The 16,248-nt window shown below is 43.3% G+C and overlaps 2 protein-coding genes across 4 annotated transcripts in view; both read left to right on the forward strand.

Moving 5' to 3' along the window:
* The first annotated feature begins 748 nt into the window (after positions 1–748).
* pgm2 (phosphoglucomutase 2) lies at positions 749–15,437 on the forward strand. The gene is made up of 13 exons (XM_036136931.1): positions 749–968; positions 2,619–2,786; positions 3,233–3,424; positions 6,349–6,432; positions 6,607–6,800; positions 6,905–7,094; positions 7,492–7,589; positions 8,817–8,997; positions 10,352–10,445; positions 11,383–11,512; positions 11,610–11,802; positions 12,390–12,523; positions 13,539–15,437. The coding sequence occupies exons 1-13, from the start codon at positions 906–908 to the stop codon at positions 13,639–13,641; spliced, it is 1,824 nt and encodes a 607-aa protein (XP_035992824.1). The 5' UTR covers positions 749–905; the 3' UTR covers positions 13,642–15,437.
* A 216-nt stretch (positions 15,438–15,653) lies between these two features.
* Positions 15,654–16,248, forward strand: part of tbc1d1 (TBC1 (tre-2/USP6, BUB2, cdc16) domain family, member 1) — a 76,129-nt gene continuing 75,534 nt past the window's right edge. The window contains exons 1-2 of one of the 3 annotated variants that reach the window (XM_012865516.3): positions 15,657–15,733; positions 15,932–16,001. In XM_012865516.3, coding sequence (XP_012720970.3) covers positions 15,685–15,733; positions 15,932–16,001 — 119 coding nt within the window. In that variant the 5' untranslated portion in view covers positions 15,657–15,684. Of the gene's footprint in view, positions 15,734–15,931; positions 16,002–16,248 lie in introns of all 3 variants that reach the window. The other 2 variants (XM_021317991.2, XM_021317989.2) reach the window with 2 other exon arrangements.

Genomic DNA, 16,248 nt, shown 5'->3' on the forward strand with positions numbered 1-16,248 from the left:
ACTTAATATATTAAACTATGAAATGTGACCCTGTTTGTTTAGTTTCATTCTTTTGTTCTGTACCCCCTTAAAAAAAACACTGCCCCCCTGGTAAATTTAATCTAGGACCGCCACTGCCAGGACTTTATGTTATCCTGAACATCCCCTCACTGCCAAATAGTGGAGTCATGGTGTGGGGATTATTTTTTTTCTTCAGCAGGAACAAGGAGAATTGAGGTGTATATATATGCTGGAAGACAACCTGTTAGAGGCTGGGGTTGTCTTCACCACTTCAACAAGACAACGACTTAAAACATAAAACTAGAAATAAACTGTAATGGTTTAGCTTGAAGGGGCCTAGTCAAAGTCCTGACCTAACTCCACCTAAAAATACGAAGCAAGACTTGAAGTTTCTTGTTCACGGATGTTCTCCATTTAACCCGACTTAACATGGGGCTTGATGTTGCAAAAAACTGGGTTAAATATTCCGTCTGAAGATATGGAAAGCGGGTAGAAACATAACCCCAGGACTAGTAAGAGTAACTGCAGTGAAAGGTGGGCTTCAGGGTGGTCGAATAAAATATGCCACTCATGTCAAAATGTTTAATAACCGTTTATTGTTTTGTTTTTTTCTACTCCCACTTGAGGAGAGAGAGAGAGAGAGAGAGAGAGAGAGGGGAGTGGGGATTTTCGTGACATTTTTCCCAGCGGTTCCTGAACGCCTCAGCGAAGACGCTGCTGGTGACGCGTTTACGTTCGTCCTTCCGCGCGACGCTGTTCTCCGTCGGGTCGGTCAGGTGGCCACACGTCTTCCTTCGTGTCAGGAAGCGCTGCGGGCTCAGCGCGTTTAACCTCTCGGGAGCCGACAGGGTGTGCAGGGTGTGCAGGGCGGCGTGTTGACTCGGACCAGGAGGCGGACAGAAAAGATGGAGGGCGCTTTGGACCCCAAGCTGGACCAGGCCGTCCGGCAGTGGCTGCAGTATGACCGGGTGAGCTGACCGCTAGCCGGTTAGCTGGCCGAGCGGCGTTCTCCACATTTAGGACCACAGCTTCGGAAACATGACAGCTCTGAGCTAACTAATGAATAAAAATAAGTGCAGTGTGGATTTAACGTATTTGTTGAACCTTGGTTTGTAAGGGTTGTGGTTTCCACTTCCTGCTCAGGAACTTAGGAGGGGGGCAGATGTGGCGCTGCAGCCATGGGTCAAAATGCGTGGGCAGGTAGCGGGTACTTTAGGTACTGAGTTTCCTGATCAGAAAGAAAATCCATGGCTGATGTTGCGTGTGGATAAACCAAGAGAGAAGGGCCACAATACAAAGCTTAAAAAAAAATTTAAACTCTGTATGAGGTTTAGTTGTTTTAGCTTTATTATGCTGCCTGGTTTGTGCAGTGTCCTTCTGAAAGGCATCTTGTAATAATAATAATAGTCAAACATTTTATTTAAAAGAATCAGCGGAGCAGAAATATCAGCTTTGAAGGTCTAAAGACAAGAGAAAAGTTAACGTTTAAATAGATTGTGAACGAGCTCTTTTTGTTTTCAGTTTCGCTTTTTCTTAAGCTTTTGGTTTCTGAGTTGTGTTGCAGGATCTGGATAACTTTCTCCAGAAAGGCGCCCCTGTTGACCAGACCCACCCTGGACCATTTCAAACCCTCCAGACAGCCTCTCTGTGCCTTTCAGATGTTTTTGGGGGTTCTTAAAAAGAAGTTGTCGCTCATGCAGAAACTAAAAGTTGCCCACGTTTTTTTAAATTGGTCATAGTCTTGTTAGTAATTGCAGTGCATATTTATTTAACATAAGTGATGGAGCTTGGGGTAGATGATGGGTCGCCTACGCTGGAGGAAACCTGTTCAGTTCCTGCTTTTAATATGAACGGCCTGGTGGGGCGTTCTGTTATTATTTTTGACACCGTTTTTAGCGTTTCACTTTCTCCGTTTCTCCCCACACTGCTCAGTAGTAACCTCATAGAGACTAAGGCACAGGATGTCTACACATCTGTCAGCTGACTGGCACAGGAAGAGTCCTTCTTGGCCCTGAAGAGACATGCGATGCCACCAATTAAAGCAGTCTGGGGTGGAGGAGTAATTAAGCTTGGGGTAATTGTGTTAAGAGGGTCTCGTTGAGCAGGAGTCATGCTGAAAAGGCTTTTTCAAACAGCTTATGGGATGCTTGGTTTGGTGTGGCACCAATGATGGAAATGTTTTCTTCTCGGATCTTTTTAAAAAGTTTGTTCAAAAGTGTCTAAAAGCAAATATTCTTAATATTGCATTTCATTATTATTATTATTGCTCAAGTACTTCCTGGGCCAGAAATGTGCTAAATGTATTCAGTGGTCGCCCTGCTTAGCGGAATGTATTTGTGCCTTGTACCGTTACACCTCCATACTATTTTCAGCCGCGCTAAACTTGTGGATTTTATGCTGTATTAAAAAAAAAAAACTTCTTAAACCTATAACTACTTATCTGTTAGATCTGGAACTTTACCTGCCGTTGCTAAAAGCCGACAGAAGACTCTACAAAAAGCATTTTTCATAATGCTGACATCGCCTCCACCGAGTGCAAAGCAAAGTTTTGGATTAAACGATCAGTGTATTTATTTATTTTTTTAATCTAACTAAATCTTCGCGTTTATATTCCCTAGAACCCCAAGACGGTGTCCCTGGTCCAGGACCTGGTGAAGGAGGGTGCGGTGGAGGCTCTGAAGAAGTGCTTCTCCTCCAGGATGGAGTTCGGTACGGCTGGACTGAGAGCCGCCATGGGCCCCGGCGTCTCCTGCATGAACGACCTCACAATCATCCAGACCACGCAGGTCGGTTAATAGATGAGCTACGCCCAGGCATTACGCGCTCCAGTCACATGAAGAGTCACACGCGTCTGTAGGTCGGCCCGTGCACATTTGTCCGAAACGGTCTGGCCCCGTGTCATTTGATTAGCATTACAGCAACTGTTTCAATCTAAAGAATTTAAAAGCAGACCTTCAGACAAGTAGTGTTGACCTGCAGACATGACAGAAATGTAGAAAACCATACAAATGAGGACGGTAAGTAGAAAAAAGGAGAAATCAATACAAGGGACCGCTTTCATCAGGAGCCACAGGCGGGCTCATGGGAAATGCTGTAAACCTGGTGATATTTCAGCGTCGGTTCTTGGCAGGGCCAGAAGAGAAGATCTGCGTAGATCAACAGCGATTAAGCGTCAGACCGGCACAGCAATAGCACCACTTTACTGTCAACCGCGTCTGTTCTTATGTTTCAGGGTTTCTGCCGCTACCTGGAGCAGAGTTTCAGTGACCTTACAGAGCGAGGCGTGGTGATCGGCTACGACGCGCGCGCCCACCCTCCCAGCGGGGGCAGCAGCAAGCGGTTCGCCCGCCTGGCTGCGGCGGTCTTCATCAGCCGAGGAGTGCCGGTCCACCTCTTCTCTGAGATCACCCCGACGCCGTTCGTGGTAGGCTGTCAAATATCTGTGTTTGTCTGCTGTCGGCGCTGGAAGTGGGGTGGGCCCTGTGAGGACGGACGCTGCAGGGCGAATTCCACTCAGTCACTCTGTCCCTGGTGCACAGCGTGTTGCATAACACGTTTCACAGGTGGTTGCGTTTAGGATAGGATAAAGTTCTCTGTGTCTTCAGGCCAAACACGTCCGGTTATCCCAGCTGGGCTCTAGACAGCACTTTGAATCGTCTTGTTACTAAAAACCGCTTTATAAATAAAGTCTTGCTTCACAAAGCAGTGAACTGATTATTCTGCACCTAAAACCAGAACCTCATCCTTTCAGCCTAAAGATTTATCTACAACCTCTAAGCTCTCTGTTGGACTTTAGTTTAGCATGTTTCTGTTCTCGTTTGTAACGAATCCAAAATCTTAGCTATAGCTACTTTGTTTCTTGAAGCAGGAAGACTTTCAATGTAGTTTTAGTTGTTGTGCAATTATACACTGTTTAAAGTTATTTAATGTTTAATAAATAACTCTGTCTGTTTGGTATTGTCCGGTAAATATCAGCTCTAGAGCTGATATTAGGACAATAGTTGAAAGGGATGAATTCTAGCACCAGCGATCTTTTAACAGCGAACTCTGCAAACACATTTTTTAACAGAAATAAAATGAACATCACTATATAATGATGTTTATCTGAATTAACACTATATTTCAATCAACAAATCCTCTACTAGGCTAGTGAAACTTAACTACTAAGCAAAAAGAAGATAAGCTAAGCTAAGGAACTATTTACATCCAAAAACAAAAGACAAAACAAAAGTGGTTGATCATCATCAGAATAATTCAGTGAATCCTTGTTCACTGCAGATCTGACTTAAAAAAACATGGAATGGAGTTAAATTAGCTTAACTAATTAGAACAACATTTGGCATGTGTTTCAACCCATTCACAATGCGAATCCCAAGTTACACAAAACAATATTTGAGGAAATATCTTTTTAAAGAATGATTTGCTCAGTAAAATCATTAACTTTAGTGGCGCTCGATTTTTATTAATGCGGTTATACCTCCGGGAGGCTAGGGGTCGGTGTAGCCTTAATATTCCATATTAATGGAATCGAACAATGGTGGAGCGAAACAAAACCAACTTCATGTTTGAAAGAACCGGAAGTTGTCAGAAGCTAATAGCCGTTTGGCTAGCAGATTTTCGGCACTACCTTTAAAAGCTTTGGCTTCATTTTAGCGATAATGATTGGAACGGATTACAAACATCAATATCCCATCAATGTATAAAACTCTTATGGAGATAAAGTTTGTTATAACCATAAAAACAACCATTTAGCTTTCCCTGTGGCTTCTCTGCCGAACCTGTCGGTGCCTCGTGTGAGTTCGGTTTACTTTGGCCATCGAAGGAAGAGCAGGGGTCCAGGAAAACCGTTGATTCTTTCAGCAGCGGGCTAGCTCTTAGCAGACATGCGGCGAGCCGTAACGTTGTCGGGATCGGCTGGTCTGAGGGCCTGCAGCGGTCTCTGACCCGGTTGCAGTCATGTCTCCGGCATGCAGCAGGCGATGTCAGCAGATTTTGCCCACAGCTTGGGGAAGTGGGTCCTGTGCCGGCTTTTCAGCTCCGTCTGGAGTCCGCTGAGGAGGCAAAACAAATCTGGCATAGACGGATTCCTTCACTTCGGCATCTGTTTTAAGCAGAAGTGAGAGACTTATCCTTGATTCGGCTGGCAGTTTCTCCGATGCCAGCAGGAACTGAGTTTCAGAGAGGCCAATTTTTACTCAGCTTGTGGGTCTTTCGGGCCCCATGAGAAAAAGTGGTCAAAGCGTGGATTCTATGCTGTAGAAATGTATGTAACAAAATTGTAACAGTATAAATTTGTGGCAGTAATATAAAGGGCACGGTCATGATGTTTAAAAGTTTCTCCTTTTACGTTTGTAATTGTTGCTGGTGATAGTTGAGTTCATTTCTATGTCCGGTGTTGAGAGATATGTAAAGCTCCCTAAAGTAGATGTCTGAACAAGAGCAAAGAAAGAATGCAAGCCAGTATAAGGCTGCCAAGAACGCAGCAGAAAGATGGGAAAGGCATCAATGCATGAACCAAAAAATCTGTTCATTATGTAACGGTTTATGTTGATTTATTGGGTTAGCAGAAATACAGTGTAGGAAGTGATCGGACCCACGCCCTACACAGGGATCTAAAAGGCCCTGAGTTTGGCCCAGTCTGCTGACGATTCATAACTGAGAAGTTCCTTCTTATGGGAAAATGTAAACCTTGGGAGACAAAGAGTTTTGCAGCATTCAGGTAGATGTCGTTATAGCTGACCAGTTGAACGTGCAAAGGTGACCATCAGCACTTGGGTTTCTCCAAATGGCTGTATCATCAGTGTGCTCTGGGCTGGGTAGGAGCTGTGTAGAAAACGACGGGAGTGAATGGAAGCAGCTGAAAGTCTCACTGTTCTAATAAATGGTCCCCGTTACAGTTGTCAGAACGTCTCAGACGGTAGGTTAGTGTTTCAAATGAAGACTCTGCTCCTGGTGGGTGAGGAGAAATGCTTTCTTCTCACTTATTTATTTTTACAGAACTCATCCGTGTTTCTTGTCTAAGAGGGAGGATCTTAATTCCCATTAAAAAAAAAATTGTCTAGAAAACAATCCATTTTCTCTAAAGAGCAATAGACATCACTTTATGTCATGGTAGTGTGTTTCTGTTTAAAAGGCCTGTTAGCCTGGTTGGAAAAAATGATCCGTAGGCCAGTTGATGTTTTAGTTTTCATGCTTAAAGTTTAAATGTCATCATACTTCGGATGAGGAAATCCTATAAATCTTCAAGTGTTGGGGTAAACAGTGTCTGTATTTCAGCTCTGGTGTTGTGTTCTTAATTAAGCGTCCTGTGACCTGCTGTAATGCTTTTCTTATCTTACTTGTTTGCAGCCTTTTACAGTTTCCCACCTGGGTCTCTGTGCTGGCATCATGGTGACCGCCTCCCATAACCCCAAACAGGACAACGGCTACAAGGTGAACCTGACGTATTTCTGTTTGTCCTTTTTAGTTCCTGCCAGAATCCCATTAGTAAGCCTCTACCTGAGATCACACCGCCACCACGGACCACCATAAATCACCTTCTGATCTTTCTCGTAGGGATGGAGATAAAAAAGAGCATCTAAATGACAATAAACTTGTTCCTGCTAGGTGTACTGGGACAACGGTGCCCAGATCGTGTCTCCTCACGACTCTGGGATCTCCAAAGCCATTGAGGAGAACTTAGAACCCTGGCCAGAGTCCTGGAACACAGAGGAGGCCCTGAAGACGCCCTTGCTGAAAGACCCCTACCAGGAAATGAACGCACAGTACTTTAAAGCCATCCAGAAACACTGCCATCACAGGTGCTCCACAGCTTTCCTGCTTATTCAGCCGCGTTTAAAAACACTTTGCAGCTCCAACCATAGTGCGCGGCGTTCATTGACGTCTTTCGCTTGTTTCTTCGCAGAGAGCTGAACAAGAACTCCCAGGTGAAAATAGTGCACACGTCGGTCCACGGCGTCGGTCACACGTTTGTCCAGTCGGCGTTCAAGGCTTTTGATCTTCACCCTCCGTATGCCGTGGAGGAGCAGAAGGACCCGGACCCCGAGTTCCCCACCGTCAAATACCCTAATCCAGAGGAGGGAGAGGGAGTGTTGGTGCGTCCTGAATACTGACTGGGTGCCGTCGCCGTACGATGATCGGTTCACACACTGCAAAAACGTATCTAAAAATAGGTAAAATGTTCTTAAAGTTAGTGTTTGTCCTTGATTTGAGCAGTTAAATAAGATTATCTGCCAATGGAATGAGTATTTTGACCCCTTAAATAAGATAATTAGGCATCCTGCACTTGAAATAAGATGATGGAGATGAGTTGTTCCTATATTAAGTGCAAAAATCTTATTCTGTTGGCAAATCATATTATTTACCCGGTCAAATCAAGGACAAATACAGCAATTTTAAGAAAATTTTACTTATTCTTAGTTCCATTTTTGCAGTGGACGTGGTCACTGCTGCGCTTTTGTTCATTTTGGAATTGTCTGCTTTGGTTCGCAGACGTTGTCGTTCGCCCTCGCAGAAAGGGAAGGAGCCTCTGTGGTGTTGGCCAACGACCCTGATGCCGATCGCTTGGCTATAGCCGAGAAGCAGGAAAGGTGTGTGTGATTTTTATGACTTAGGAAAAACTCTCAACTCTATAAACACAGACATGTTTATCTGTAGTGAAGAGAGACTTCAGATAACCTCATGTTGTGTTTGCAATAGCTCTGAAAAAGTTTGAGTACAAGAGCTGAAAATTCTTTAAAATAAATGTAACTGGAGAATTTTTTTTAATTTAGACTTTCTAATGAAGATCAGAGTTTATAATCACGTCTAATTAGTAATCTGTGACTTCCTGTTCTCTTGGGTATAAATGTGACGTGGGGCAGAGGCCCGTTTGTTTTAGCCACTGGCCGCTCGGCCAGATGAGTCCCAGTACTTATCTTATCACTATGCACAATAAGCAGGATGGCAAAGGAGGTAAAACCAGTCTAAGTTCCCTGGTGGTGAACTGCAATGAAGACTAGCAGCTCAGGGGTCTAACAACCGTTAGATGTAATCCACATGTCTACTGGTTGGCGTGGGAGGCACCCAGAGAAAAGCTGTTTTCTCCTCTGGTCTCCTGTCGTCTCAGAGGTAAACCTGTCCTGCGGGACTTTGACCAAAGCACGCAGTTCCAGTTAGAGTAGACTAACAGCTTCAGCTTATTGGGAACAAACACACTGGGTGGAATCAAAATGTAAAAATCACCCACCGCTAAGTGCGGTACGGACTCTCAGGCTTTTTCCTCCAGCGCAGTTCCCAAACGTGATTTTGGACCGCAGCCCCGTTTTTCCCACTGAAAAAGGAGTTGCTGCTGCACAGAAAGTGGTGGTAATGTAGCAAAGCATTTCATGCCCACCGTTAGACACGGTAGACTCTGTGGTTCTGTGGGCCTGTTTCTCTTAAAACAGCACAAGGAACCTTGTTAAAGAGCTTGGCTTCATGAAGTCACAGGACATTTTCAATAAAAACCCCTGGCCTGTATCATAAATAATTTAAGTCTTCGTTAGGCTGGCAGGATCATACCAGCCAAATCAACCCAGAAATGGCTCACTAGACTCAGAACCAGCGGTTATTCTTTTCCATGGGAGGTTTTGTTACTTCATGATTTAAGCGTATTCTTGGGTGTGTTATGGATCGTCATCTTTTCGGATTCACCTGCAACGAGTTGCTTATGAATTGCTGCGGCTGGTTAAAATCCATCGGGGCAATTCCCCCCCATGGAGACTGAAATGCTGTGCTTGTAGCGGACTCCCCCGCCTGCTCTCCTCTGACCTTCTCGCCTCGGCTCTGTGTCTCAGCGGACAGTGGCGAGTGTTCAGCGGAAACGAGCTGGGAGCGCTGCTGGGCTGGTGGCTCTTCCACTGCTGGAGGGAGCAGAACTCCGACGCCGCCGCCGTCAAAAACCTCTACATGCTGTCAAGCACCGTGTCGTCCAAAATACTGCGAGCCATCGCTCTGAAGGAGGGCTTCCACTTCGAGGTAACGCATTCAGGCTGAGAGAAGTCGTCTCTGATCTCACGGTGGAGGCAAACGCAGAATCTGTCAGAATCTGCTGTGCTTTGCAAAAGTGTTCACCCCTTTGCTTTGTACCTACTTTGTTACGTTTCCACTCGTAATTAATAATTTAAATGCTTAATTAATTTTAATACTTATATGAAATGCAAAACAAAGATTAAGCATTTCAATCAACTGCACAAAATAGTCAAAGTTGGTGAAGGGAAATCTAGAGTTGGGGAAATATTTTTGCAAGGCACTGGGTTGCTGTGAAATAATTATATTTTAAGTCTTTAATTTCATTGGCTATACAGTAGAAACATAATACATGCATAAACTATGTAATAAGGCATCACTTTTTATTGTCTAATATTATATCATGATCAATCTTTTGCAGTTTTAGGTCAGTGCGGATTACAAAAATGATTCCTATTTGCTAAACGTCAGAGTAATGAGGGATTTTTTTTTATGTTCTTAAAGTCAGAAGCTTACATTTCACTAGATCTTTGACCAAAGTTACACAATTTGAAACAGTTTATTTTTTCAAAAGCTTCTCGTTACTTTTCTGGATCTTTGGCCCATTTCTCCTGACGGCACTGCTGAGAGTCTGGTTTGTTGGGAACTTTGCTTTAACGCACTTTTCCAGCGCTGTCCACAGATTTTCCTACAGGACTGGGCTCAGGGCTTTGGGGCGGCCACCAGAACCCTGGCTGTGTGACTAATTCAGCGCTATAGTTAGTCATTGTTCATCTGGAAGACACAGTTTTGCTCAAGTCCTTTTTTTTTTTTTTTTTCTGGCTGGTGTCTTCACACGTTGCTTCAATATTTCCTCATAAGGCCGACCCACGCCACAGCTTGTTGCTGCCGCCCCCCCTTTACGTCACAGCAGGGATGGTGTTCCTGCTCCCATGTCTGAGGTGTAGTCTCACAATCCACAGCTGGGCCTCCATCCACCACAGATGGTGCGAATTAACCCGTCAGAAGGATGTTAAAGCGGTGACATCATTCTTTAGGCTTTACAAATTCATGAGAGGGTTAGTAGTCTTACTGTAGTTATGACTTCCTACTAAGATACTAAAATACTGACAAATCTCTGCAAAATTCTCTCATTCATTTTGACATTTAGCAAATAGAAACAATTTTGGCAAAATTAATTTTTTGTAGGATTTAATATCTGTTAAAAAAATTGATTTATGCAATGTATATAAACGTGGTTTCAGCTTTAAACGATGCAGTTAAATGATTCTTATGGCTTTGCTTCGATATGTCAGACCGGTTTTTTTTTTTTTTTTTTTGTGCTGTTTTCTAAAGACTTTTTCTCCTCTTGATGTTTGGACAGGAAACCCTAACAGGTTTTAAATGGATGGGGAACAGAGCCAAAGACCTCTTGGACCAGGGAAAGAGTGTTTTGTTTGCTTTTGAGGAGGCTATAGGTAGGCACACGCAAACTGATGTTATCTCTGTATTAAATCACAGTGACTTAGATTAAAAAGTCAGAACGCTTATGTTTTATGTGCTCTGGCAGGAAGCGTCACACTTTAACCTTAATCAGGGCTTGGCAATTAGAAAAGTGAAGCCTCAAAGTGGCATTTTGGTTGAAGCCTGTTGAAAAGATGGCTCGGAAATGGCAATCAACGGTTTCCAGAATAATTAATGTGTACGTTAGCTATAAAATGATCCTATGCTAGGCCCAAAAGCTTAAACTTTACACTGCAAAAAGGGAACTAAAAAAAAGTAAAATTTTCTTGAAATTAGTATATTTTTCCTTGATTTGAGCAGGTAAATAAGACTATTTGACAATGGAATAAGATTTTTCCACTTAAAATAAGAACAATTCATCTTCATCTTATTTCAAGTGCAGGATGTCTAATTCTCTAATTTTAGGGGTACAATACTAATCTTATTTACCTGCTTATAGTCTTATTTAGCTGCTCAAATCAATGAAAAATGTACTAATTTCAAGAAATTTCACTTTTAGTTCCCTTGGCTTTTTTGGTAGGGGTTAGTGTTAGAAAAGATCAGTTTGATTTGTTAAAGAAAAGACTGAAGAGTTGCCTGGGAACATCCACTGTTTGATCCAAATGTTCTCCGTCTTCTGGACCTTAAGGGATGGATCTCTCTCTCTCTCCCTTCCTTTCTGCTAGGGATCGTAGCCAAACATAAGCCACCGGGCTCCAGATAAAGCGTTTGGGTTAAAGATAGCAAATGGTTTGTCAAACACAGACAGCAGAGCAAAGTCAGGAGCATTCCCTTATAATAAGATTATCATGCCGGAATTGAAAGAGTGCCTTTGTAGAAACACGGTTATTAAAGGAAGCGACAGCTGCCCCTGCAGCCAGGTACAGCAACTACTCTGTGTTTGTGTTTCAGGGTACATGTGCTGTAATGCCGTCTTGGACAAGGATGGCGTCAGCGCCGCAGCTATCGCAGGAGAGATGATTTCATACCTGGCCACCAAAAACAAAAGTCTCTCCCAGCAACTCACGACCATCTTTGAAGAGTGAGACGCTCACATCATGCCGCTCTAGCTTTAAACGCACAGATCCGTCGGTGGCGACGCAGACTAACTCTCCCTTTCTCCACGTTGAAACGGTCAGGTATGGCTACCACATCAGCAAGAACTCCTACTTCATCTGCCACGACCAGGAAGTGATCCGCGGCCTGTTTGACCGCCTGCGCCGCTTTGGTGACAAGAAGGACACGTACCCCTCAGAATGCGGCCGCTTCTCCATCTCTGCCGTCAGAGACCTGACCACCGGCTACGACAGCAACCAGCCCGACCACAAGGCTGTGAGAAAACCCATCGCTTCATTAGATCATGCCGTCACAGCAGAATAAACCTCTGACTTCTACTGCCAATGTAGAAAATACTGCCTCTTTTCTGGAGGATGCTGTAGAACACAGGTGTCAAACTCAAGGCCCGCGGGCCGAATCCGGCCCGTCAAGGTAAATAATCCGGCCCTCAAGAGCCAAAAAAAAAAAGGCATCATGTCATAAAGTAGAGGCATATATCCTTTTAAAGTGTATAAAGTAGCTAAATTTGTGCCTCCTGTAAGTGTAACTCACTCCAATATCAACCTTTTTTGCAGATAAACTGTATAAACTGGGCCTAAGGTTGCTACTTTTATGTTACTGTGCATTTTTTATACTTCTATGTGAACTGGAATGTAATTATGAAATGAAAAGTATCGTCTATACACGTGCAACCGGCCCTTTAAATGACTTCATGACGCCAAAGTGGCCCCATATAGAAATGAGTTTGACATCCCTGCTGTAGAAGGAAGGGAGTTTTGCTGCTAGATGGTCGCCTGGTCATATTTACATGATGCTGCCTTTTTTTTCTGCTCCCTCTCACACTCCTTCCCTGTCCTTCTCAGATTCTGCCGACATCCAGCTCCAGCCAGATGATCACCTTCACCTTCTCCAACGGTGGAGTCGCCACGATGAGGACCAGCGGCACTGAGCCCAAGATCAAATACTACACCGAGCTCTGTGCGGCTCCCGGTAACAGGTGAGTCATTGATCACGGCTTCAGCTGCGTGGCGTCGTCATTTGGCAGGGTTAGGCTCATTTTAACGATCGGTCACCATCATTTTTGTGATGGTGTGAAAAAAACATGCTTAACAAGAAATGATAAAAAAAAAAAAAAAAAAAAAGTTGCTTCATTTTTTTATGACCTAAAATAATGGCTTACAACTGTGTGTCTGTTTGCCACAGTCACACCTGAATTTCCCCACTGCGGGACACTAAAGGAGTTCTGATCTTAATCCAAATGATTTACAGTAGCTACGATTACATGGAGAAAGGTAATCAGAATAAAGGGCCGATCGGAATAAAAATGCGTCTTGTAAACAAGTCAATTGGAATATGATGATCAGATCAACCTCAGTCGGAATGGATTCGTAATCAGAATGAGATGGGTGGTTTATGCCGATTGATAATCTGATCAACGTGAATATAAACGTTTTTCAGGATCAGGTTATTCCGAATGTGGCAAACTGAACTGAGCCCGCGTTGGTGAGTGGCGGAAATACGTCTGGAAGAAAAACTGCAGAGGCTCACGATGAACTTTTGTATTCGTAAAAATAAAAGAGCTCAAAATATTTGCTTACTCAGTAATATTTCAAGCGTAATTAGAACATTGTGCTAGTCCAGCCTGGGCGCTCAGAAGACAAACTCATAAAATACTGTTCTGTTTACTATTTTTGTTGTTTAGTAAAGACTGAAGTTCTTTGTCTTCTGTTTTTTTTTTGTTTTTTTTTGTATTGCACGTGTCAGAGTGCTTATATTCTCAATAAAGCCAGATGTATATAAACACACGTTATGATCGGATTAAGAGATTGTGTGCCCATATAAACGGTGCAATCAGAATATTTAATCTGAATACATTTTAATCCAATCTCTTTATAGAGAAATTCTCTTTACAGATTGTTTTAACACAGAAATTTCCCGATTTCTGAATAACAATTGACTCTGTCTGCTGATTTCAAGTAACTATCATTTCTCCCTGTTTGGGTCTCTTTCAGTGATGTGACCCACCTGAAGAAGGAACTGGATGACTTGGTCGACGCCATCGTTGAGAACTTCTTTGAGCCCGAGAAGAATAAACTGCAGCCCAAGCCAGAGTAGTTCTGGTGGAAAGTCTCTCTGACCAGCATTTCACGTGTCTTAGTTACTCCTCAAGAGCTTCTTGGGTTTTCTCCAGCTAAATTCAATATTTTACAAGTTTGCTCCAAGATATTTAGAAGCGAGACAAGTAATGACAACAAATTGTTTTGTTCCTTTTAAAACCGTTTTAGCATGCATGCAAAAATCTGACATCCGTTTAGTGCAATTAGAGTAATTGGATGTTTTTGATTCAAGCTACTAGCCAAACATTTCTATAAAACAGTTTGTCAGTTTTTGTGTTGGTTCTGCTATTTTGTTATAAATTATGTAATCAAGACAAACTCCACCCTCCTTTAAACGCTTCCTAAAACATCTGTCTCCAGTGATATCACACAAGGCATCTTATCAGAGATGTTTTGTCCATTTGTATAGCATTTACTTCTTTCTGTGTGTTGAAGATCTTTATGTTGAAATATGTCAAGAGCTTGTTCACCATAACGTTGATCAGTTTGGTTTTTGTGCCTCTTGTGATGTCATCAACCCCAGCAGAATAAGTGTTGTTTTTTTCCCAACACACTTTCTAAAAACATTCCATTTTATTTCAATCCTGAAGTGGAAATCCAAACCTTTTTACCCCTGTTTTTACTCTCAGGGTATATTTGTGTCAGAGAGATGCTCTACTTGATCCTATCTTTAAATGTCTTTCATTCCTATTAAGAATGACTGTAAACTCGTGCGCCCCTTTAATGCCACAGTCATTCCTTTAATCTAGACGCCGTTGTTATGCAAACTCAGAGAGCTGTACATTACCTGTATTTGACTGAAGGCATTCTGAAACGCACTGGGCTTTAGCTGCCCTCAAACTCCACTGAATGCTGGCTTTGAAACTATTCCATGGTGCTGTTGTTAATAAATGTAGCACCAAAACGTCTTTAGATTCTTCTAATCCATGCAGATGTGGAAAACTAATATGGCAACACTTGCTGGTGTTGCACCAAAGTCTTATCACCATCAGATATCGCGTCTCCAGAAGGTGGTGTTGAGAGGCTGAATGAAAATACACATGGCCGCAGAAAGTGAGACCGTAGTGGAACTCTGTGGATATCCCAGTGGTGAAAATCAGTCCATCATGAGCGGTGGAAATCGCTTTCTGTACAGTAGAGATACTATACCAAAGTATTTTGCTTCAAACGTATAGACATATTTTCTGATAAATTCAAAAGACATCTGCATACGTGACCGTTTACTTCAGTCTCAAAATGTCTGTATTTTTATTTCTGCTTTTCTGAGCTTTCTGTTATGCCGGCTGTCAGATTATGTGACCTTCTTTATGGAAGAAGGTCCATAAAGTTTGAAGCTGTGTCAGAGAAGATTCTTGATGTGTCCCACCAGCTGGGGGCGCTGTACTTTTTACGTCACCAGGTGGTGTTTGCTAAATGTCTGCTGGCATTTCTTAAGCATGTGGCTGTGCCAAAAAAGGACGAAGCGGCGCTTCTAGTTATGTTCATCACACCGCAGGTGGATCCGGAAGATTTATATCCTAAACGGCTTTCCATATCCTACCGGCTTGCCTTAAACAACTTCGGTCCGCCACTAGGGGGAGACATTGTGCTTTAATCCTTCTACTCTGAACCCATTCTTTTATATGAATCTATGTTGCGACTGTCTTTAAATCTTGTTAATTTCCCTGTATGAGTGAAACCTCTGTTTAAATGTGCTCTGCTTTTTATAAGATGTTAATGGTTTCCTAAACTCTGCTCATCATAAGCATTTATTTCCCCCCACGCACCCAATAAAAAAAACAGTTTCTCACTACACAGAAATCTTGTGATGAATTAATGGGCTAGCCATAACAGTGAAAAGCTCATTAATTTCCACCATCACCGGGCGCCGCGCACTTGTCGTGCAGAGGTAGGAGGCCGGATCGGCCCCGTCTGCTATATTTAACCCGAGCTACAAACAGCGAGAGCCGAACGTGGAAAGGTCTCTCTCTCCTTCTCCTGGGGGGGTGGGTGGGTGGGTTGGTATGGGCGGGCTGCTTGCTTTCCTACAGCCCGACCTTTAATGCGCTTCTGCCGCCGAAAGCGCTCCGGACAGCAGGAAAGACTAACAGGTAAGGCTGATCCAGCGGGAGGAAGGTGTTGGACCGGCTTCAGATGATGAGGGGTGCGCTCTTTGGGAACGGCATCTAGGTGCCGGTGTGTGTGTGTTTTTGGGGCAGCTTCCTGCTTACAGACGCAGATTTTTTATTTTTTTTAAAAGGTGAAATAAATGTGTAAGGTTTTTACTTCCGCATGATGTCTCGGTGTAGTGGACGGATCTTCTCTGTCGGGGCTGACTCAAGGATCTAAAATAAAAAAAACAAGGTCATTCATCGTGAGGTGAGGAGCCGCTTCGCTTGTCTTCTTTCACACTTCTTCACACCGATCGTGGTGTTTACGTGGATGGTGTGATCTCTGAGCGTTTAGAGGAAAGACACACAAAAAAAAAGAGGCAACTGAAACAAACCTGGGAAAAGCGGTTTCTGACGCACTAAAGGGTCGGATATAAGTTTCACTTTGTGCGTGTCTTATTTGTCCTTGTAGCTGTAAAAAGTTGTTCACAGCCGGCTGCTTAGATCAAACCATC

This window comes from Fundulus heteroclitus, chromosome 5 (genome assembly GCF_011125445.2).
Source record: "Fundulus heteroclitus isolate FHET01 chromosome 5, MU-UCD_Fhet_4.1, whole genome shotgun sequence".
Taxonomy (NCBI): Eukaryota; Metazoa; Chordata; class Actinopteri; order Cyprinodontiformes; family Fundulidae; genus Fundulus; species Fundulus heteroclitus.

What these genes read in the sequence shown, in the direction of transcription:
- pgm2 (XM_036136931.1), top strand. Translation starts at nt 906, where the DNA reads ATGGAGGGCGCTTTGGACCCCAAGCTGGACCAGGCCGTCCGGCAGTGG. An exon ending in CTCACGACCATCTTTGAAGA is followed by an intron (nt 11,513 to 11,609) that starts GTGAGACGCTCA and finishes TGAAACGGTCAG; the next exon opens with GTATGGCTACCACATCAGCA. An exon ending in ACCAGCCCGACCACAAGGCT is followed by an intron (nt 11,803 to 12,389) that starts GTGAGAAAACCC and finishes TGTCCTTCTCAG; the next exon opens with ATTCTGCCGACATCCAGCTC.